At 44.1% G+C, this 23,051-nt stretch overlaps 2 protein-coding genes across 4 annotated transcripts; both read right to left on the reverse strand.

Moving 5' to 3' along the window:
* Nucleotides 1-1,006: 1,006 nt before the first annotated feature.
* LOC148384041 (cytochrome P450 2K1-like) lies at nucleotides 1,007-3,774 on the reverse strand. The gene is made up of 9 exons (XM_088357700.1): nucleotides 3,519-3,774; nucleotides 3,015-3,177; nucleotides 2,758-2,907; nucleotides 2,538-2,698; nucleotides 2,214-2,393; nucleotides 1,948-2,086; nucleotides 1,699-1,883; nucleotides 1,496-1,637; nucleotides 1,007-1,432 (listed from the first exon to the last, which is right to left on the reverse strand). Exons 1-9 carry the CDS (start codon nucleotides 3,738-3,740, stop codon nucleotides 1,245-1,247), a joined length of 1,530 nt encoding a protein of 509 aa, XP_088213826.1. The 5' UTR covers nucleotides 3,741-3,774; the 3' UTR covers nucleotides 1,007-1,244.
* Nucleotides 3,775-4,549: 775 nt separating this feature from the next.
* abca3b (ATP binding cassette subfamily A member 3b) lies at nucleotides 4,550-22,817 on the reverse strand. 3 transcript variants are annotated; one of them, XM_088357695.1, is made up of 38 exons: nucleotides 22,561-22,810; nucleotides 21,778-21,845; nucleotides 20,310-20,556; nucleotides 18,946-19,073; nucleotides 18,678-18,843; nucleotides 17,505-17,764; nucleotides 17,301-17,417; nucleotides 17,106-17,226; nucleotides 16,053-16,226; nucleotides 15,690-15,871; nucleotides 15,040-15,186; nucleotides 14,837-14,966; nucleotides 14,566-14,720; nucleotides 14,305-14,460; nucleotides 14,036-14,246; nucleotides 13,774-13,924; nucleotides 13,593-13,691; nucleotides 12,645-12,843; nucleotides 12,281-12,587; nucleotides 11,934-12,207; nucleotides 11,662-11,866; nucleotides 11,360-11,579; nucleotides 11,104-11,262; nucleotides 10,851-11,023; nucleotides 10,596-10,730; nucleotides 10,324-10,518; nucleotides 10,066-10,253; nucleotides 9,823-9,993; nucleotides 9,533-9,729; nucleotides 9,369-9,442; nucleotides 6,769-6,931; nucleotides 6,541-6,690; nucleotides 6,016-6,176; nucleotides 5,759-5,938; nucleotides 5,469-5,610; nucleotides 5,221-5,405; nucleotides 4,898-5,039; nucleotides 4,550-4,816 (listed from the first exon to the last, which is right to left on the reverse strand). In XM_088357695.1, exons 2-38 carry the CDS (start codon nucleotides 21,829-21,831, stop codon nucleotides 4,629-4,631), a joined length of 6,306 nt encoding a protein of 2,101 aa, XP_088213821.1. In that variant the 5' UTR covers nucleotides 21,832-21,845; nucleotides 22,561-22,810; the 3' UTR covers nucleotides 4,550-4,628. The 3 variants fall into 3 exon arrangements, with proteins under 3 accessions (XP_088213821.1, XP_088213820.1, XP_088213819.1); XM_088357693.1 differs by lacking the exons at nucleotides 4,550-4,816; nucleotides 4,898-5,039; nucleotides 5,221-5,405; ... (3 more) ...; nucleotides 6,541-6,690; nucleotides 6,769-6,931 and adding an exon at nucleotides 7,770-9,298 and having other exon boundaries at nucleotides 22,561-22,817; XM_088357694.1 differs by lacking the exons at nucleotides 9,369-9,442; nucleotides 9,533-9,729; nucleotides 9,823-9,993; ... (25 more) ...; nucleotides 21,778-21,845; nucleotides 22,561-22,810 and adding an exon at nucleotides 6,992-9,169.
* Between the last annotated feature and the right edge of the window lie 234 nt (nucleotides 22,818-23,051).

Consider the following 23,051-nt stretch of genomic DNA (forward strand, 5'->3'; position numbering starts at 1 on the left):
GTCAAGCAGAGCTAACACACAAATACTAAAAAAACAACTGACACCCAGACACACTAAAATAACCAGCAAGGCTGAATACAGCTGACGTCACTAAGCCACACCCCTCGAAAGGCAAACATCCAACACGTGGATACTACCCTATGTAAAGTATTTACTAGGGTATCGCCCAATGCCAGCCTTATTTCAGGGTATCAGGAAATCGTGAAGGCTGCAGAGACCAGCCACGTATAAGGCACAAAAATAAAAGAAATTCTTACACATTGAGTCCTCCTCGTCAGTAGTTGGCGATACACTGCGGCCGTTTGACACAATGCATCATAAAGCTCTTCATTTACAATTACCTGTCATTAATTGAACTGAAATTATGTGGTATGTGTCAAGAATAATCAATTGGTATCAGTATCCTGTATCGATAAGTACTCGAGTGATTATTTGTACTGTCATCAGTCTGATGAAAAGTGTAATAAGTGCTATTTTCCTCATCAAAAACAAATAACAGTGTTTTTGAAAACGCAAAAGGTACATATATTTTTTTAGGAAAACTTTTTTAAATACCGAACCGCGAGTATCCGGGTTCCATTCAGCGTATGTGACGTCAAAAGGCACCAACGCGCGCTTGCTTTCCTGCTTTGAAAGTCAACAACGTTAACCAGGCCAAGCTTTAACGAGGCTAAAAATACAAAGCATAAAATCCTGACGGCGCAGGTAAGCCAAGTTCAAAAAGGAAGACTTGAGCACTACTTACACGGCAACTCTCTCCGAGTGCAGGGTGACAGTTCCAATTTTATCCTGGTAGTCGTTTTTTAGTCCAAATCTTCTAAAAGTTACTTCGTGACACTTCTCTCGACAGAGAACTGCGCGCCTGAGAACTACGAGGACTGTTAACGTTCGTACGTCACGCACGCGCCCACATTTTCCGTTGTCACGCGCATGGCACCATAAAATAAGAGAGCAAACGCGCGACAGCGCCACTTGCTGGCAAACGCCGGAATGACTAACATGAGACTTGATATTGTATTTTTATTTGTCATTTTCTGTTTTATTTGTATTTGCATTCAATTAAATTTCAATTTTGAGTTGTAGTTTTTATCGTTGTATTTAGCCGCCTGTTTTTATTCAAATATTAATAGCTTAAAAATTGTCAGCAAGTAACAGGAGACACCCAAATATGATACGACTTGGTGAACTGGATTTGATTGAGTTCACACGTTTTGAACTTTCCTATGGCTTTCGATTTAAGCTCCTCAGTAGCGCCGGATGGCACACAGCCGTTGAGGCGTTGGGTGAAGGGTGAAACCCACCACGGGCCTCAAATCCAGCTCGTCTTCGGTAGTCCCGGGCGGAGGAGTGAAGCGGAAGCGCTGCAGGAGAAACGTGAAGAAGAGGAAGAGCTCCATCCGGGCCAGACCCTCACCCAGACAAACCCTGCGGCCTGTGAAGAGGTTCTGAGTCAAATGACTGAAAAAGTTCACAAATGTGCATTTTCTGAGGGTACCTGCAGAGAAGGGCAAGAAGGCGTCCCTCTTGACGAAGTTACCCTCTCCATCCAGGAAGTGCCACGGGTTGAAGGCATTGGGCGTTTCCCATTCGCTCTCGTCACGAAGGACGGACGTCAGCAGAGGCATGATGGCGGTCCCCTTTAGGCAAAATAGCAGCTACTATAAATTCAAATTCACACTCAATTTAAAATCCACATACTTTTTGGATATTGTATCCGTGGAAGGTAACATCTCGGCTGGTTTGGTGCATGATGGACATGGGGACGATGTTGGCCAGCCTCTGAGTCTCGTGGATGACGGCGTTCACAAAAGGCAGGTTCTTGCGGTCCTCCGTTTGAACCTGTCGGAGTCCGACCACCCTGCTCAGCTCCTCCTGGACTTTATCTACGGGGGAAGAAGGACAATGTTAATGTGCCTTTAGCCCATAAGAGCATTCACGTATGGGTACCTTGAATTTGAGGGTACTTGGCCATGTAAAGCAGACTCCAGGAAATCGTGTCGGATGTGGTGTCGGTGCCCGCTCCGAACAAATTAAACACGCTGTTGACCAGGTTGTCGTCATGATAGTACGGCTTCTGGTTTTCATTCTACAGGAAAGAAAATGCATACCCAGTCATGGGTTACGCCTTAACCTTTAACGGCAGGCTAATAGTTAGCACATTGTTCCCACTTTGAGGTTCTGAGACTTGACTATATGAAAGGAAAGCATCCTACCTCCATATTTTCGATCCGTGTGAAGAAAACATCGACAAAGCCTCTGCAAACGTGAGGACTCAACGTCTGCTTTAGCTCGGCTATTAAGTTTCGGATATGCTGCTTGGTAATTTCCACGTTATGCATAATAACCTTCCACGATTTGAGAAAGGGGCGCAGCCAGGGGAAGAAACTGTACATCTGTCATGGAGCAAAAAAAGAAAACAAAATCCAGGGAGGATTAAATGATGTCACAGATATTGCTTTTAAATAATGCTGAATTTCATAACGAAAATTTTCCTTTTTTCTTTGTGACCCGAGAATTTAAGTCAGTATTTGAGGTACCAGCATAGGAGCCGTTCCAGACAGATAGATGGTGTCGACGTCCGTCTGTATCATTTCTTGGAAAACCTTATCGTCGTATTCAAACCTCTTTCCAAACATAATCGCCGAGATGATATTAGAAGCTGCGTAGCTGACGACTGTTGCGCTGTTAAAAGGTTCACCTAAGAGCAAAACAATTTCATGAGAAACCAAATGGACCCAAAGTGTTTCAATCATTTACCTTTGTGTTGCTCAAATTCCTTGATGAGGAAGTGACACTCCTCAATGATTTTCTCCTCACTAAGCTTCTTGCCCATCCCAAAGTCTCTCAGCGTTGTCAAGGTGAAACGTCTCATTTCCTTCCATGAATCCCCGTTAGCAAATATGATGCCTAGAACCAAGCAGCCATTTTATTTCATCATAGCTCAAACCGCTTGGTTTACATATTTTGTATTTAATACAGAGCAGTAATTAAGAGCGATAAAAAATTTGAATTACCATGTCCTTCACTGAAATCATGGAAGAGTGGATTGATGTCCCTTTCTCCAAATTCCTCAGGATGGTTTATGAGAGCCTCTCTGACCATCTTGCTTCCGGCCAGGACCACCACCTTCTTGGGTCCTAAGTGGACTGTGAAAACCGGGCCATAGGTCTTGGATAGCTGGAAAAACAAAAGGTCAGTTCGGTTAAAATGTAACGCCGTGGTTAGGGGGCGCTATAACTCTGTTAGAAATCTGCGTGGCATTGTACTTTACATTAAAAACACCAAGTGGTGTGGTTACCTGAAATATTTTTTATGTATTTTGTTTAGAGTGGCAGAGAAATTTTCCACGCCCTTTGAGACTTGTCAGTGATTAAATAAACTTGACTTGATAAAAAGTTTCATTACATTTTCATAAAAACATCTTAACTGGTAAAAAATAGTGGACACAAATGGCCACTATCACAGTCAACAATACTTGCTTGTTAGACAGAGAAAAAAAAAAACCCAGAATGCCTCACACTGAAAAGAGACTCGTCCAGTCTCTTGAGATCCACCTGAAGCAGGTTGCCAACCAGGGGGAGCGATCTGGGCCCCGGAGGCTCCAATTTGACCTTGCTCCGGAAGCTCAAGATGGAGTACAGGTGGACAGCCAGCACCCCTGCAAGGGCGCCCAACAAGGAGAGCGAGACCGCATCCTGCAGGAGTTCTTCAAACATCTTCTCGCACGCACTGAAACTCATGCAAATGCAATCTGTGGCTTACTGGAAGAAAGTTGAGGTAGGGCTGACAGATAAAGCTTACCAATCACAGTCCACTGGGTGTGTTTGAGTAGCCCACTCAGCTAAACACCAATATTTTGAAAAAAAAAAAAAAGGCAATAAGGGTACAAAGATCAATGTAAAGAGTGACTTATTTTCTGCTCCATGCAGATAAAAACAATTATTTGGGTACGTTAAATGGCTTAAATATTGTCGGCTAATGCGCTGGTGGGGTAGTGCAGAACACTATGGTGAATCTGGTTCGGAGCTCCAAAAAAGAGGTGGTCTTGGGTTTTCTGATGTTTTTTTATTTAGTGTACCACCATAAAACTATAAAATGTCAGTGTACACATGTTTTTGTTAGTGTAAATATGTTTTTGTTATTGTATATATGTTGTTTTGTTTTACTCGGGCCAATAAATGCAATTGCTATACAGACACCATGTCATTTGTGTCATAACATATGACATAAATTACCCCCCCATAAAAAAATGCCCCCCGACCCCCAAAAAAAGTCTCCTATTATTCAGAAACCCAAATCTGATCACTCTATAGTAGTTATAAACAATAAACAACGTGCAGAACTTACTTTCTTTACGCACACTGTACTGGGCTGAACTAAATTTAAACTATGTGTAATCCGAACTTGTACCGTCTCTTTTTTGTTTTCCTCTTTTTTCCTTCTAACACGGACAACGAGGCGCAGATTCAAAACTCCGCCCTCTTAAAGGAGAGTCACACAGTCCTCTAGCAGCCTTTTCTACAGAATGAGTAAAAGAAAGAACGAGTGAATTTGGTTTAATATCTATTTCAAATACATGATGGAGAATTCAATGACAATAAAAGATTCCATGACCCGACATTTGAGTGTCACTGCCGCTTGATGGCACACAACCGATGAGGTGCGGGATTGGTGGTGAAGCCCACTACGGGACTCAAATCCAGCTCGTCCTCAGAAATCCCAGGCGGGGGAGTAAAGCGGAAGTGCTGGAGGAGACTTGTGAAAAAGAGAAAGAGTTCCATGCGGGCCAGACCCTCGCCCAGACAAACCCTGCGACCTGCAACATGACAAAACCGCAATATTTTTTTTTAACACTAGAATGGAAGCAAAAAATAAAAGAGGGTGAGACCGGTTGTACCTGCAGAAAAGGGAATGAGGGCATCCCGCTTGACAAAGTTCCCGTCTTTATCCAAGAAGTGGGAAGGGTTGAAGGTGTTTGGAGTTTCCCATTCGTTCTCATCGTAGAGGGCGGAAGACAGCAGAGGAATCACAACGGTGCCCTGCGTGTGAGGGAAAGACCAAATGAGCTTATGTGGGTCAATTTTTTTAGATCTTAGCCAATTTTTGTAAGAAAAAAAAAAAAGATTAATCGGTCAAGGCCATAGAGTGTAATTTTCTTAATTTACATTTTGTTTTGGGCAGGTGGACAGCCCTGGTGATCTAGTGAATCAAGAAAGTAACCTTTTCGATGAAGTAGCCCTGGAAGGTGACGTCCTGGCTGGTTTGGTGCAAAATGGACATGGGGACGATATTGGCGAATCTCTGAACTTCGTGAATGACGGCGTTGGTGTACGGAAGGTTCTTGCGATCCTCAATATCAATCGGGCGGCTTTCCAATACCCTGCTCAGCTCCTCGTGGACATTCTCTAAAATAAATAAATAAATAAAATGGTGTCTGCCTGGTGAAGACCCATGAACAAGGTGTCTACCTTGTATTTGCGGATATTTGGCCATGAGCAGCAAGGCCCATCTCAACGTGGTGGCGGAAGTGTCGGTGCCCGCAGCAAACAGATTGTTGACCAGGAAAATCATATTTTCCTCATTGTAGTAACCCTGCTTGCGACCTGCTTCCTAGAGGAAGTGGGAAACGTATTCAATACATATAGTCGACCAATCAGCATCCAGGGAGAGGGACATCGGTTTTGAATGCGATCAGTCATTTTTATAAATATTTATAAAAAATACAAATATTACTTGCAGCCTAGAAAGTGAGACAAACCTCTTCTTTTTGCTGGCGGACAAAGAAGCAGTCAACCACCCCCGTGCACATTTCGGGGTCAAGTTTCTCCTTCCGTTGGCGCAGGAGCTCCTTCACATCCTTTATGGTCTCGTCACGGTTGTCGAGAAGACACTGCCGGAGTTTCACCCAGCGAAACAACCACGGGAACATGTTGTAGAGCTGCCGCATGAATAAAATGGAAATGAATTTGTCATCTCAGGGCAGGAGAAAAATAAAAAATAAAAAAATGCACACACCTGTATCTGGAGCGAGCCAAAGTATCGAATGCTCTCATTGCTTCGTCGCACCAAGGCTGTGAAGCGAGGGTCGCTGTATTCAAATCTGTTCCCGTACACGATGGAGCAGATGATGTTGGATGTCGCCCAACTCATCGGTGATGTCGTATCGAAAGGTTGCCCTGGAGGAAAGGTTTGGTAGTTTGCTCTTTCAAATTCTTCGAAAAACATCAAGGTGGAATTTCAAAATGTACCACGTTAGAATGCATAAATAGCTCATCATTTATTGACGTGAGAGATTACGTAACAATTTCCATGTTTGAGATTAACCCAGTAAACAAGAATAGAGGTCATCACGGGACAAATCTGGATTATATGAACCTGTTTGAGAATAATGTCTGCCGTAAAACAATAACCGTAAACTACAACAGAGGGCATCACAGGACACAACTAGATTATACTCACCTGTTTGAGAATGTCTGCAATAAAACAATAACAGGAAACAAGATCAGAGTTCATCACAGGACACAACTGGATTATACTCACCTTGATGACTCTCCAAAACTGGAATGAGACTGCTGCACTCTTCCAAGACTTTGTCCTGTGTGAGTTTTTTGCCCATGCCAAAATCTCGCAAAGTGCTGAGGGCAAAACGTCTCAATTCTTTCCATGACTCCCCGTTGGCAAAAATAATCCCTGTGAAAGATACATTTTTGCCTTTTATGCAGGTGAATCTGCAAAAAATAAATCAATACAGTTAAAGAAAGGTCCTACCATGACCACCTGAGAGATCGGCGGGCATGGGTTGGACAAAGCGTTCTCCAAATTCCATGGCATGGCCAACCAGAGCCTCTTTGACCGTCTTGTATCCAGCCAGGACCACCACTTTTTGGGTGCCCAGGTAGATGGTGAACACCGAACCGTACTGTTTTGCAAACTACAACAACAATAAGAGTTAAATCATCCCTTGAGGCAAGCAAAGATGTTGCACATTTACCCGACACAGAGTTTTGTTGAGCCACGGGAGATCCAGCTGCAGCAGGTTGCCAAGCAACGGCAAGGGCCTCGGTCCCGGCGGCTCCTTCCTGCCGTCCCGCGGTGAGCTGAAGTGTTTGGAGACGAAAGCTAAGAGGGACAACGCGGCCACGCACGCCAGCACCGGCGTGGCGCTGGATGAAAGCAAGGCGGCCGAAGAGTCTTCCGAAAGAGACATGTTGACTTTGGGGCGGACCTGGTGTTTGTGTGACACTCACAAGGGCTGTCTCACTGTTTTTATTTGTGGAGCTCCCAAAATGAAGCCTCGCCCACTTTGGTCATCCTTTGCAAATAACTGGCTGAATAACCGGCATCACAAAGTGCAAATAAGTTAGCTATTTGAATTTAGTACAATGAAAACAGCAGCAGGGTTAGATTTTAACTTCAAACAATGAATAATAAATTACAGGCCTGTATTGTGTAACATCACTGACAGCAATAAAAATCAATCAATCTCTAGCTCGATCCTAAATTGCAGCAATTGGCTCGTCAAATTAGTAGGTCAGAAATCTTAGATCTCGAAAATAATCTTTTAAAGGTATTAAACTTTTTCCTGTTTTTACCATTTACTTATTGCAGAAGAAAGTCAATGGATTATTAAAGTAAAAAGTCAAATAAAGACAAAATGAATGACACTTGCCCTTCCAGATCTCGAAAACAATCAACAAAACAATTTTCTGATCTAACCGGTTTTCATTTTGACCCACCCCGAGTATGTGCAAAAACAACAGCAGGCTAGCTCCCGATTGCATAGAGCCTTTTTTTTTTTTTTAATGTAAAAAGGAAGATGGCGATACATACATACATATACAGTGGACAGGGTGAGTGAGCTCCATACAGCTACAATGATGTCACTATTCCCTTTTTGAAATATCATACAGCAGCATCAGCAGCGCAAACCCCCGACTAATTCGCACTTTTGATTCAAGTCGTGCACCGAAGTGATGATGTGTGCAAAATACAATTATATTAAAAAAAAATTAAAATGCGAGAAAAAAAAAAGATCATACCTGCGTTAAATAATCTTTGCGGAATGTCAGATTTTAGGGAAGCTCTGCAAAAGTATCTCGAGCTGCCGACACAGTTAGTAGCGCTTTGTTTTTTTTTTTTTTTGCTTGGTAAATACATTCATCTCACATCTGACAATATTGTACGTTGAGGACAGCAAGATTATTACCGTAACAATTCCTATGGATTAGGAATACACATATAATCTATTTCATAGTGCAAAAAAAGGCTTTGTAGGAATAGACTTGCGGATTAAAAGAGGAATAACCAGCCGTCCGATCATTCCACATTAGCGAGAAGGCGTTTTAAGTTGGGGAAAAAGCAGCTTGATATGAAACACGAGGCATTTGCAGCTTGTCCAGAAGCACACTTGAGAAACTTTCTCTATTGTCAGACATTGATTTCAAAGTATTATATACATTACAGTGTATACGATCTAATCCTCACATGCGCACAAACAGCTTTTGTTTTTTTAGTTCAGTTTTTTTTTTTTTGGTGCCACAGCCGTCAGTTGTTTTAAAGGAGCAAACAGAGAAAGAAAATGGATGCCAGTTAATAGCTTGAAATTAAAAAATATTTTCTTGTTGTTTCTCAGCTAATCAACTCCTACGCAAAGCAACCAAAACTTGAAATGCCCTATTCCTTTTTTGGGAAGGGTTGCACCTTGAGCACATCACATGATTTTTGCAGCTGGCAACATTTAAAGGCTTTAAACAAAGGCAATAAAAAAAAAAGAAAAAAAAAGCAAACAAAATAAACCTAACCCTCATTTGTTTAGGTAAGGCTTTCAACAATCATGAACAAACAGTGGTTAATTTTTTCTTAAGTCCTTCGAACACATTCTAAAATCACCTTTTAAATAACACACGCACACACCAAAAAAGTTGGACGCAACTCGGCGGCGACGTATGACACCGTTGCCTTTCACCTTACTAAAAAGATAATAAAAAGCGATAGCGGCGAGTAGCTAAACGACTCCAAGTCTGTTACGCAACAGTGGTGTGATGCAATGGAATCGACTGCTTGTGTCAAGTCCATGTCAACCTGTGTCACACACACACACACACACACATGCAAAGGACGGACGGGTGTCGGATGTGTGTGGAACAGGCGTCGGGAAGGACGGGCCTTACTTCCTCCTGCCTTCAATGCAGTGTTGGAACTGAGCAAAGCTGAGGAAGACCTGCTCCAATGAGATCTGGCTTACGCAGTAGTCCTCAATGCTGTACTTCTCTTTGGCTGCCTCCAAGGTGCCAAACACCTTCAAAAGAAGACACAGAGGGATTTAAAAAATTTGATTAATTTAACTCAAGTTTCCCTGTTCTCAATACCTGAGCCCAAGTTAGCGTCTTGTCCGTCAAATGATAGTGGACCATTCCCTGGTGTTCATCCTTCATTTGACTTCCTGTAAGAGAAGCCAAATCACAGTTAAATCTGCCATTCAACACCACATAAGGACAAAGTCAAATAAAATTCCGTTTAGTGAAGGTCCGACCTGGGAAGGTGCTTTCGATAAAGTCTTTAAAAAGCTTCAGGTCGCTGTCCTCCAACTCGGCCTCGACGCGTACTTTAGCTAGCAGTGTGTAGCCGCTGCCGAATTTGCTCTTCAGGTGCTGGGGGCTCCCGAGACACTTGAACTGTCCGTTGACCATCACGGCCAGTCTGGTGCACAGCGCCTCGCATTCCTCCATACTGGCGGAGGAAGCGAGTTTGGTTAAACGTACGAACCCTAACACTTTGGAAATAAATCAATAAATGATATAAACGTGTTTCCCTCACACTCACCTATGCGAAGTGATGATGATGGCCTTGCCCGATTCCCGCGTGCGCGTCACGGCGTCCCACAACAACCTCCTGGCGACGGGATCCATCCCGGTGGACGGCTCATCCAGAAAGATGACCGGAGGTCCGCCGATGAGAGCCGTGCCGGCGCTCAGCTTGCGCTTGTTGCCGCCGCTACGTGTGCATAGCGATCGTTACGCTCAGCCCAAAATTAAATCGTACGGAAAAACCGCCATTTTGTCTCACCTGTAGTTGCGCACCAGTTTATCCGCGTGTGGTTCCAGCAGCAGAGACCTCAGAACGTTCTCCACGCAGCCCGACACGTACTTCTCGGGTATTCCTCGGAGCCTGGCGTACATGCTCAGGGTTTCCCTACCCGTCATATGATCCAACACGGCGTCAAACTGAGGGCAATAACCAATCCGCTGTTGCACCTGTGAAACAAATAAGCGGTGGTTCATCACATCCGACTTTTACAACGGACAAACACCAAACGGCGCTTACCTTCTTAATGTCTCTCAAGATGCTGTAACCGTCAATGTAGGCGTCGCCGGAGCTCACGGTCTCGTCGCCAGTTAGCATCTTGAAGGTGGTGGTCTTCCCGGCGCCGTTGAAGCCCAGCAGGCCAAAACACTCTCCTTTACTCACGGCCAAAGACAGGCGGTCCACGGCCAGAAGAGGCTCGCCGTTGCAGTACACCTGAAAAAAAGACCACGACATCATTTTACATATATACACGCAGATTTACGAACCACATAACGAGACATGAAGCACACCTTGCTGAGCTCGTGCAGAATAAGGGGACTCCCAACCATGGACTCCACCATGGGCTGGCACTCAAGAACCCGCTTTCTCTCATCTGCTACATCTCGGTCCTCGGCAAGGAGCGTGGAGTCTCCTAGAAAAGATAACTGACACACAAAAGAGGATTACAGGGAACCCTTGTAAATTCGATTATGAATGACGATCATGGCTGGCCCGCTAATACTGTCGCAAAATATCAAGGTCATGAAAGTGAAGAAGTCAAATACCTGTTTTCGCCTCCTGCAGAGGGAGGAGAGGAGTCGTCGGAGAGAGCGGACGCACTGCAGTTCGATGATGAAGAGCAGAAGGATGAAGACGACGCCTTGTATGGTGAAGGCCAACAGGAAGCGTCCCACGCCGGGCTCGGATATGGAGAAGTAGTTGGGTTGGTATTTGATATCTAACACGAGAGAAATGTTGACATCACAAATGAAAAAAGAAATTCTTCTCTTCTCAAAATATTACTTGCAGATAACTTACTTAAATACTTGCAGATGGCCTCCGTGACTGGGCTGGAGGTGCAAAACGAGATGAATTCGTAGTTCTGATAGAACTGCGAAAAGGACATTCCCAGACAATAATTTGGGAAGATCAGGAACACTTTGTCCAGTAGGCGGGACAGGTTCTGCAGGTTCAACTCTGGGCGGGAAAAGGAAACCACATTGAAAATTATATTTATGATTATATTGTGGATGAAAATGTCTGGCTTGGATCTTCCCAAACTCTCCACTCTCACCTGGGATGGTCATGATGGTGACGGCCAGGAATGTGGCAGTGCCGGAGATCATGTTGAAGATGGTGAGGCGGGTGTAAGCGGTGGCGGCGGAGGAGAAGAGGAAGCTGAGCAGGTACATGAGCGGCACCACGGCCCAGCCGTACAGCAGGAGCATCAGCAGCACGTCCACCAGCCGGTTGTCCAACGTGAAGGCGTCCACGCTGAAAGCCTGGAACACACCCTGCCGAAGAAATCACCATGATACAAAATCAAATTTGCATTCATGAATATCAAAAGTGTGTCTTCAACATCCTGTTACTGACCAACATGAGGAGACACGGCAGCAGGAAGTTGACCAGATCCCACAGCAGCGCCGAGAACCAGAAGTTGGACAGGTAGACGCCGCTGACCTTCTGCACGTGTTTGGCCTTGATGGCCGATTCGGTGACGAGGAGGAGCGCGAAGGTGCTGGACAGGGAGGCCATCCCGTACATCAAGTTGATGGCGATGATGAAGCCCGTCTTTCCCCTGAGGAAACATGGCGACCATTAGTTAATTGAAATTGTACGTGTCATCCCGTATCTGAGTCGCATACAATGTGAGCTGGCTTTGGGCGGCCTCGGAGAGATTGCGCGGCATCGGGTAGTTTCCCGCGTGGATGGAAGCGTTGGGCCCGGCGAGGAGTCTGAATAGAGCGTTGTCCACCATCATGAGAGCTGTGGCGGGCGTGTGGTAGCCCTCGTTGTTGAAGTACGCCGTCGCCTCGGCAAAGTGCTTGCTGCTGCCGCGGAAAGCGGCGCCCACCACGCAGCGCTCGTTAAAGCTGCCGCCTTCTTCCTCCGCCTGGTTCAGGATGTAATCGGTAAAGTCTGGGAGGAGAGAAGAAACATGCTTTAAAGTGGGGCCGAATGATTAATCGAACCTCTTTTTCTCAACACTTACCCGTGATGTTAACGAGTTCTCCATGCTGAGCGAGGAGCTGCGATCCGAAAATGTTGGCCAAGTCGGAGGCTAAGGCCCCCGCCTCCATCTGGAGAGCGATGGGGACCCGGGTGGGGCCGTAACGGCGCAGCTCCAGTCCCAGCTGAGGAGCGTTCTTATGGTTGGGGAGGGTGCGCGCCACCACTAAAGCCACCACAATGAACACCAAGGGGATGAGGAATTGGGCCACCATGACTTTCCAGTTTCGCCAGCTGTACAGCGCCCTCTTCAGGAACATGGCGTAAAACTGCTGCAGGTAAAGTCTCACCTGGTAGAAAAAAAGGCTGTCATTGAAATCCCTCCAACTTTACTTTATTGAACTCACCCCTGTATTCAATTTGATGTTGGAGCAGTCCTCAGAAATGAGAGTGCCGCTGTCGGTGAAGTCGGTGACGTCGGTCATGCCGCTGATGCTGCTGGCGTCGTCCGTCGTCCAGTCGTGCGAGCGTCTTTCGTGCTGGTACTGCAGGGCGGGCAGTTGGATTGCTTGGATGTCCAAACTGGAATCCACCAATTTGCCCACTCTGAACACACAATACAGAAGTTGATGGGACATAGACTTGGTGAAGCAGCATGTGGCTCACAACCCTAGGTGATTTTGCCCTTTCCATTTCAAGTAATTGCTAACAATTCGAGGCTAGATAGATAGCGAGGCAGCAAGTGCAATATATATAGCAAGAAAGAAAATAGACTTGTTAGCTGAATCCCGGCTAACAAGGGAAGGTGCAGGATAAAGCCACAATAACAAAGTAATAGGACCATTCCCGTTCCTATTATTTTCTCCCTCAAGGAGCAAACATTTATGACATTTAAAAAAGCATGGACAGCCACTGATTGTTTCCTGACTGGATTTGCGGATAATAAGCCCGGGGGGGGGAAACATTCGCAGTAGCACCAATTATAATTTTTCATGTTGCTAGCCGAAGCAGCATGTTGTTGTAAATTGTTGCCATAGAGACAACGCGGGAGGCGAAATGAAGCAGTGTGAAGTCAAAATGGAGAGGAAAATGATGCCAAGTCGAAACTTTCCTGGAACAGCTGTCCATCTGTGATCATTTGAAATGTGAACACTCGCGGAGATTTATTGAAGTCAAATATTTATCTTTCCTAATTATTGTGTGGAATCATTATCAGTGCCTTGACTTCGATGAATATCATTAAGTCGTTATCACATAATAAGATAATGATGTTATTGTAGCCTTTCGCATTAATCTGAGTCAAAGAAGCTCTCAGTTTGCACAACAGGCACTTCTTTTTTTCCTATAATTCCGACCTGAGAAACACCTCCTCCATTGTGGTAACGGATGCGCCGTAGCTAGCAATGCCCAATTCTTCTCTGTTCATCTCCAGCTCGGCAAACAGCAGCTCAAACCTGAGAGAAAAAAAAAAAAAAAGCAAGAAATAAATAGTCTCAGATTATATTGAGATACCTAAACAGGATCTGCATGACCAACCTGCTGGTGCTTTCCTTCGGGAGGATGTAAGACAGCTCGGCCCCGGCGCTGCTCTCCAGCGTGGCGTTCGGAACGTAGAGGTGAACGAGGCGGGTGATCTCCGACACGTTGCAGAGAGCTTCTTTGACGATCACCATGTGGTAGCCGGCACCTGGAAAGCACAGTAATATTATATCTAAGTCATTCACTGCCATTGATGGATAGAGACGTCAAAGATCCATTTGAGCTGAACCCATCCATCATCTCAAGAGCTGGTCCTCACCGTATTTGTTCTTGAGGAAAAGCGGCGAGCCGCAGCACTGGAGCTCCCCACCGGCCATGATGGCGATGCGGTCGCCGAGCAGGTCGGCCTCGTCCATGAAGTGCGTGGTGAGCAGGATGGTGCGTCCGCTCTTCTCACCCTGCAGCAGATCCCACGTGGCGCGTCGGGCTGACGGGTCCATACCGGACGTGGGCTCGTCCAACATCACCACCTGGATTGCAGAAGATGGAATTCAAATTTGACAAATAGCATGACGAGTGATTCCTCACCTTGGAGTCGCCGATGAGGGCGATGCCAATGGAGAGTTTTCTCTTCATGCCGCCTGACAGCGTCTTGGAGCGGGCGTGTCGCTTGTCTTCAAGTTGGAGGATGCAGATTATTCGGTCCACCTCATCTGGGATCTTCTCTTTAGAGAAACCTTTCAGCTGAATCACACAGCATATTCATCTTCTACTTTTAAACCATGAGTTCTCAAATGGTTTACATCCTTCACCATAAAATATGAAGCCCATTTTTTTAAAGACAAATACCTGGGCGTAGAAAAGCAGGTGCTCTCTCACAGTCAGATTATCGAACAGAACATCGTGCTGGGGACAGAGTCCGAGACTGCGTCGGATCAGAGCCATGTCCTGACAGATATCGTAACCGTTGATGTAGGCCCTGCCGCTGGTTGGGGGGAACAAACCTGTGGAGGAAAAAAAGAAGGGGAGTCACAAACATTTTTCTACAATTCATCCGGTGTCGCTCTTCTGACACAAAATGGAGCTCAATATTGTTTACGAAATGTAACATTTTGGTCACCTGTCAACATGGACAGCGTGGTGGTCTTGCCGGCACCGTTGTGTCCTAACAGCACCGTGATCTGCCCCTCAAACATGTTCAGCGTGAGATCCCGCACGGCCTTACGGGTTTTGTTGCCCACTTTGAATTCCTGCCACGGAACAAGAATAAATTATTTCACTTTGGAAAAAAAAACAAATCAAATTACTGTCTGTTGTGCTTGCCTTGGCAAGATGCTTTATCTTAACCCCGGCGACGACTCCGTTTGGCTCCTCCTCTATAAATTCTCCTTTCAGAGCCTTTTCGGCGTCCTCCTCTTCCTCCTTTTCGTTCAACAGAGCCATGCGAGGGCTGCTGCACCAGTAGGAAGGCTGCACGTGGAAAAGAAGAGCTTAGACTCAGGTGGCGGCAAATTAAAAATAATGAACAAAACTCATTATCTCACATCCCATTCATTATGGATGAGGCAAAATCATTTACGGCGTCAAGCTATCACAATATTGCTCCATACCCTGGGACTGGATGTGTCTTTTTTTTAATTGCAAAAGATTATTTATGTGCCTGTTTTTTTATCATCCATAACTGTAATGATTTGCGGAGGCTATTCAGGCTTGAATCAAATATGACAAGTAGGAGTGGGTGATATGGGCTCAAAATGATATGCTAATTTTCTACAAAATTTTGCAATTATATTTTCAATAATATAATTGCTGCTTGTAGGTAGCAGCAATAATGAATCTAAACTTCTAAGTTCTGCTTCACCGCCCTCACCACATTGTACGTACAATAAAGTGAAATGGACAAACTGTTCCCGTCAAGTTTTGGATTAAATCAGTTTGATTAGATCGTGTGCAAAAAGCTGAGCACAGCGTACCAGTATGAAGAAGTATGAGGGCAATGGCACGCCGTACTCTCCAGGAAAAACTGCCTCCACATACCAGGCCACCAGGCCGTAGAGAACGGCGTCAAACAGCAGCAAGCTCATCACCTGAGCCATCGAGAAATCGTCGTCCACCGTTACCGAATCAAACAAGTTACTCCATTGAATGCCTGTGCCTGCGGAGGACAGGAAAAAATTATTGAATAATTAAATTTGAAGAAAATAAAATAAAAAAAATTAATACATTTTTATTCGACTACAAAACAATATATATTCTTTTTTTTTTACCTCATCTACAAATAACTGATTTTAAAAATCAAATATGGCTCTTGAGAACAAAAATGTCTGCCGACCCACCTTTGCCTTCAAACATTCCCAAAAGTTGAGCTCCCATGGCCATGGCCACGTTGGAGATAAGGCAGGCCGAAACCTTCTGAGCATGGCTGAGTAGGTCGTAACGTGGCCACAGGAACAAATAAGGCAGATAGCTCAGGAAATATGTAAAGCCGCCTGCCGCCGCTGCCACGTTGGCTGCAAAATAAAGAAAAGGGCACAGTGAGGAGAAAAAAAATAAATAACGCTAAATATCTGTCTGACAATGCGGCAAGAAAGATATCTTTTTCAGTCGTCGCCATGGTTACCAAAAGGAATAAGCTGCTCCTAGAAAACTAAATACTCCAGCAATACATGGCCATTATAAAGTTGACTAAAAATAGCTTTTCGTCTGAAATACATTTGTGGGATTGTTGTGTCATGCAAAAAGAATTGATCACTCTGATTAGCTAGTCACCTCTGAGAAAAGTACGCAAAAGAATAGCCTGGTACATTAAGATCAGCATAAAATTGTTTTTTTACTTGACTGACTACTCCCGACTACCCACACAAAAAGACCAAACTGGACCAAGTGTGAATGCAAGATAATTAATGAACGAGCCGGATAAAAGGGTGCCGGCTTCCATTTGCGACAAAAAGAAGCTCTCAAAAGAGCTGTGACATTTGGAGTGCACTTACAAAGTGCGTTGCGAGTCGACGTCGTGCCGAGGCTGCTGCTCGAGCAAAAGACAAAACCTGCAACAGCACACCGCCGACCCTCGCAAGTCTAATTAGGAGAGTTTGTTATCAAGCATTTTAATTAGCTTGGAAATGGAGCCATGAAATGCGTATCCGGGGATTGTTCTGATATATGATGTTTTGCATTTACCAGCGTTATTGCTTTCCGGACCCAGTTAAACAAAAAAAAAAAAAACATTTTAATATATGAATTTGCAAAAAAAGGATTTTAGTCTGTATTCACACACATTTAGGTATAGACTAACATCCATGTGACCTGTTGACCACCAGGTCGCCATGATACAATTAGGAATAATAAATCCTTAAAAAAATAACAATCTCGATCAATCCATCACACACCTCGTGAAAAGAAGGCACTGATCATGAAGCTGAAGTTGATGGTAGCCACGGCGAAGATTAGAAGAAAACCAAAGACCAGCGTGGGGTCACTGTAACTCAAGACCGCTCCATTTGGACTTACCTAAAACAATAAAGCTCATGCGGTTAGTTAGTTTGCTCGAGGAGGTTATTAAATTACAATTTTAGCAAACTCACTTGAATGCAGAGGAGCAGCGTGACAAAGAAGACTGAGATGGAGAGGAACAGAAAAAACATGAGGAACCAAGCAGTCCAGTGGAGCCAGTTGCTGAGTCCCATCATCCTCATGTACTCCTGAGATCCACAAAAGAGCACAGACAAAAAGGATTAGAATGCAAATTGAAATAAATAAATGGATAAAAAAAACCAAATGACAGGCACCTTCAGCTTCCTCTCCTTCTCCTGCACCACGGCTCGGACGATGTTGAGGGACGTGTAGGTGAAGCTGAGCACCAGCAGCAGAGGCAGTTGGTTCTGGATGGCCAGGATGAAGACGTCGTAAATGAAGGGCGGGTAAGGAAAGCGGGACAGAACCACTCTGGTCTGTCCCAGAAGCGTGTCGGCCGCCGTCCTGTTGTAAGAGCGCATGATGGCTTTGTCCACGGCGTGCTGCACGGCCAGGAAGCCCTCACGGAAATAACCTTGGAAGGGAAGAAGAGCAGATATTTACTTTCACTCTTAATGAGGCTATCTTGATTTTGGATGGAAACAGAGATGTCTTTATTTTCTTGAGGGAAACCATGGCAACGGAGAACAATTCAATCTTCTGAGGAGCTTCGATGCATCTTACAAACTCAAGTTGTCCTCGCCACGTCGCAAAGTCTCGAGTGTGTGTACGAACGGCGCCTGAACGCCTCGCAGATGTCACACTGCACAGAGGGGTCACACTGAACGTGCCGGATGGCGGTTTCCACGGAAACGTAGCCTTGTGCCGAGAGGCTGCTGAGATTAAGGGCGGGGCATCTGCTGGTCTGAGGATGTCAAACAGAACTGACTTTTTAAGCACCACTAAAATTTATGTACTTATGGCTTTATTCTAATTTATTTGATTTTAATGCCCTAAAGAAAACATGCTGAGCCTTCATTTTGAAAAATCCAATTTAACTGACTTTTTAAGTATCATCGTAATGGAAATTAAAACTGACATTGTTTTGCTATTACACAAAATTACACCTGTAGGGAACTGAAAGGAGCGAGAGAGTTTATTGTTTTTACAGCTTATGGTCTTTTGGCAAATGTGTCTTCCAGACTAGATACAGTGGATATAAAAAGTCTACACACCCCTATACAAATACCTCCTAGGGAGGAGACTAAAGTGATAAACCTCCAGAATATTGAAGAAAAAAAATCATACATTTATATGAAATAAGGCCGTAACACAAAGTTTGGAGAAAGTGCTCCACTTTCATAGAGGCTTTCCCGCAGGAACGATTAAGAGTTAGTGTTCCTCAGGCATGAGATTTATCCGCAACAAATGGCCGCTTTATTTCTAAACCAGCACTGGCACCAGCTTGAATTGAAAATAAAGAAGCACGTTAAAAGAAAGGCTCTTACCAGGTGTTCCCCCATGCCTGTCGTATTGTTCTCTCGGGCCGGGTAGCTGAAAAAGCGGGTAGAGGCTGAGCGTGTGCCAGTCCAAGTCACTGTTGGGGTCTAGCTCCGATTTCTCTTTGGGTGGGGCGTTGCGAGGGGTGAAGGTGAAACGCAGATGGTAGCTGACCTGCATACATGAGCGAATAATAAAAAGTTCAAGAAAGGATTTCAGACAAAAGATAATGCTTGGGTTTTGTTGTCGATTTTTAATATAGGGTGGCACTTATACCTGAAGGGGCAAAGGCTCGTCATTGTGACAGCAGGGCTTCTCGAAAACCACGGCGGCCAGGAGATTTCCAGACTCGGGGTCATTCCTCACAAAGTCCTCAAAGTGCTTCTCCGTCTCAAAGCCACGTACTGGGGAAAGATGACGTTATTTTTTTTTTTTTTTTATTATCAAACCAGTCTTATCAAACGCTGATCCACCGCGCATGAGTCATATAAAAGCATCGTTCCAGAAGTTACAAAAGATTGCACTTATCACGGACACATGCAGGTATTGAGAGTGCGGTGGGGTTTGACACGCATGCCCAGGAGGTTAAATCTGGGTCAGACCCAGCGAGTAAACACACACACACATACACACACACACAGCAGGACAACAAAGGACGAGCAGCTGCATCGGTTCAAATGTGCTCGCTCTGCTTCAGCCTGAGACGAATACTAAAAGGTTCTTTTGCTATTTGACAAAATGGTTCAGTGCAATGAGGCTGAAAATTTTCAGGAAATTGACGCTGCATTGTCTACAATGTACTATATGTGATTTTTTTTTTTTTTATGTACACATAAAGCGTGTTCTAAAGGTCACGAAACACTTTCTTTTTTGATAACCATAAAGCTCCTCTACAATGTATATATGATTTTTTTTTTTTGCGTACACAAAGTGTGTTCTAAAGGTCACGATACACTTTATTTTTTGATGACCATAAAGCTCCTCTAACTGATGCTAAAAATCATGTGGGGGGGAGAAAAACAAGACTTAGTACAAATCAATTCATCCATAGATTCAAACAGTCATGATGACACAAATTTTCAATTGATTTTAAATATTAGGATTAGTTTTGGAAAAGTCTATAATCAGAAGTGAGATTACACAATGTCTCATTTCGCAATAAACTGTGAAGAAAAAAAAAAAAAACAGCTAAAAAAAACATGCAGACATTTCAAAACCACGACTGTGACATTTTAAATATCAGTGGGCGTTTCAGCCACTGAACACAAAAGCAACCGAGTTGGCTTTTTGTTGTTCTTGTGCGTACGTACTAATTGTCGGCTCTGGAAACAACGAGGCCGATTTAATTATTCATCGGAGAGAGGTTGCAGGGTGTACAGGACGACACGCTTCACACTGTGGCTTATTGTCAGCTGGCTTGCATATGAGTCAAGTCCCACTGCTGAGCAAAGGTTGAAGGCATCTTTCTTTGTGTATTAATTGAGAGGTGGGCGTGGCGCGTTTACACTCTTGACCCGGAGGAACCAGTTCTCTCGGTTTTGAATGAAAACAGTGTCTTTGGCCTGCTACTATAAATTAATTTTCGGTGGTGCTTGGTGTAAAAGGTTTATATAGAAAATGAATGGAGACACCAAACCCACCTGAAGCGATGGCGAGGTTGAGTCGCACATCCTCCGCCACTTGCCGCACGGCGCTGGAGTTGGCCGGCACGTAGGCCAACTGCAAGTGCCTCAAGAAGTTTTGAGGCAAAGCGCCGACGGCGAAGCTCTCGTAAACGGTGGCATTGGGGAAGTCCTTGAAGGGAACCTTCTGGCGCAGTACAATGAGGATGCCGGAGAACAGCAAGGGCAAGATGATCTCCACCAGGGTTACCAAGATTTGACGTTTCTGTTGGGGGTGGGGGGGTAATTGAGATCACGGGTTATTGGTCATGACTTGTCGGTCATGGGTTTGACATAATGAAAGGAAGTACATTGCCGCATTCAAGTCTTCAGAGGAAGTGGGAATGATCACACTTGAGACTTTCAGAAATATTTGCTGATCAGGTTACTTTCCTTTCTTTGTTTGTGGAAAGTCTTGTTTTTCTGGAGCTCTAAAATGTCAAAGGGGATCTTTGAGAAATATAAATGAAAAGATGGGGTCTGTGCATCCTTCCAGAACGCTTCCTAATTAATGGTAATTAATGGCAACATGGCCTGAAATGACTTGAAAGTAGAAGTAATTGGATTCTTGTGATGACTGATTGGAACACACAATGACGCAAAGGCAATTCAGTCACGTGACCACATTCATTTCTTTTTTCTACCTCTAGGACTCACAGAAAGCATGCATTACATAATTTTCACATCCAATAACTTGAGTCTATATTTACATTACAGACAATATGACAGCTACACCGACATCTCCCTCGACTTCACCTTATTGCAAATTTCAGTTAACAGCACAAGTGAACAGAACACGTTTGACTAATTTTGCATGCAAAGTGAGCCAGGGTCAGGCATGCATTGCTGAGATTGGCAGTGTTGTCCCAAAGTGAAGCCACAGGGGTTCAAAGATAACATTTGACGGAGCAACAACAACTTATCGAAATATGTGTTGCATTGTGCAAACTTTAACTGAGATTTGCAAGACGCTATTCAGAAAGGCACAAAGCCTGATCTGCCAATAGTTGATGCTCGTCACTTTTTGGAATTATTTCCAAGTAGTTCAGCTTTGGGTTAAGTGGAGCCAGGTTTTGATATTTTTCTTTGAAATATTAAGGTTTCTGATTTGTCACTCTACATCAAACATAAGAAGATCACAGAATTCTGTTGTCATCAACTGAACAGCCAGTACTTGCCAGAAATTCTTTCAGATCCTACAAAGTTGCTCTCAGCCTCTTCGTAGCCTCCCTGTCCAGTTGTCCATTATCAATATCACATTATCTCAGTTTTTTTTTATTATCATCTAGGTCTTACACATCCATATAAAACTTGTAAAAAACAATATGATCAGCAGCAGGCAGGTACGAGTCGACTTAATTTACAGCCTCTGTGACCTAAAAACACGCACAAATTCTTTCTCACAATCGTCACTTGCACTAAATGGCTCCACCTTGCTCCAACTTACCTGGTGAAGGTAGTTTTTCCAGACCAAGAGTCCAAACTGGCGCACGATAGCCATTTTCAACAGTCAGGCTAGTGGCGTGGAAAAAAAAACTGTTTAGAGAAAGCTTAGTTTAATAATATAAAACGTGCGGAACGACACACAAACACGAGATTAATTAGACAGTTTCAACAAACCACAAAGTAATCAGTCCAGTGAATAAGAATTTACCTTAATTATCTCGTTTAATTTCAACACGATCCCGGAATCATGGTCCTAATATTGTTTGTATCTTTACCAGTATTCTTAAAAAATAAAAATTCCTCAAGACGCCAATGTTTCCTTGTTGCTACAAGCCACGCCTTCGTACACCCTGATTGGTCCATCGGGACACCCTGGATAAAATAAAATATAACTTTTTGACAAATAAAATTTAGCTTCATTATTGCTTTGATGTTAACGCAATCCCTAATAACTTTAATATAATAACCATATATTGGTTGGAAAATGATATCTGCTTTGTTTTTTTGAATTTGAATAAATAAACAGAAACGCCTTAAAACGGGAAGAGTTTCCTTGTTGCCATTCTGTCCTCCCTGATTGGCCCAGCGGAGATATAACGCCCTGTGATTGGATAACAAACCTGCTCGTCAATCCCAAATGCTTCCTGATGAATGTAAAAGGATGGAATTGAAGGTTAATAAATTAACCGAATTAAATACCTCTCGCGGCTATGTCTTCAATTTTGCATTTAAAAACACTATCATGAATCAATTCTTTGGCGTGTTGAAAAAGTCAACAAATTACCTCAGTATCGTTGTTTGGCAGGTTAACTTCCCAGGCTTGCAGTCCCAATTCTGCCTCGTCGACTTAATTGAATAGGAATAAAAACATCCCCGTGTGATTTTTTTTCTTTCTTATCTATGGTCCTCCTCTACTAACATAAGAAATCGCATTGCTCCAACAGCGGGTTTCGCCCTTCGAGCCTGCCAGCCTGCTAGCGAGGCGATGACGGCGCACTAGCTCCGGCGGTGGTGAGCTCGCGCATACATCACGAAATTACAGCGGAATAGTCAACAAAAAAACACCACGTGACCCACTGTGGAATCGCCGGTGTCACATGACTTCAGCGTTCCAGCCGAGAGTACGGATTGGTTGTTTGTGACGTCACCGACAAATACATCACTATAATTGAAAAACATCAATTCAATACATAACCAGTGTGCGACGCAGATAGTCCCTTTCCAAATCAACAACCATTTGATTTCATTCTTAATTTAGAATGCAATAGGTTCAAT

The sequence above is a fragment of the Syngnathus floridae genome, chromosome 17 (genome assembly GCF_059516105.1).
Source record: "Syngnathus floridae isolate MCC-2025c chromosome 17, RoL_Sflo_1.0, whole genome shotgun sequence".
Classification (NCBI taxonomy): domain Eukaryota; kingdom Metazoa; phylum Chordata; class Actinopteri; order Syngnathiformes; family Syngnathidae; genus Syngnathus; species Syngnathus floridae.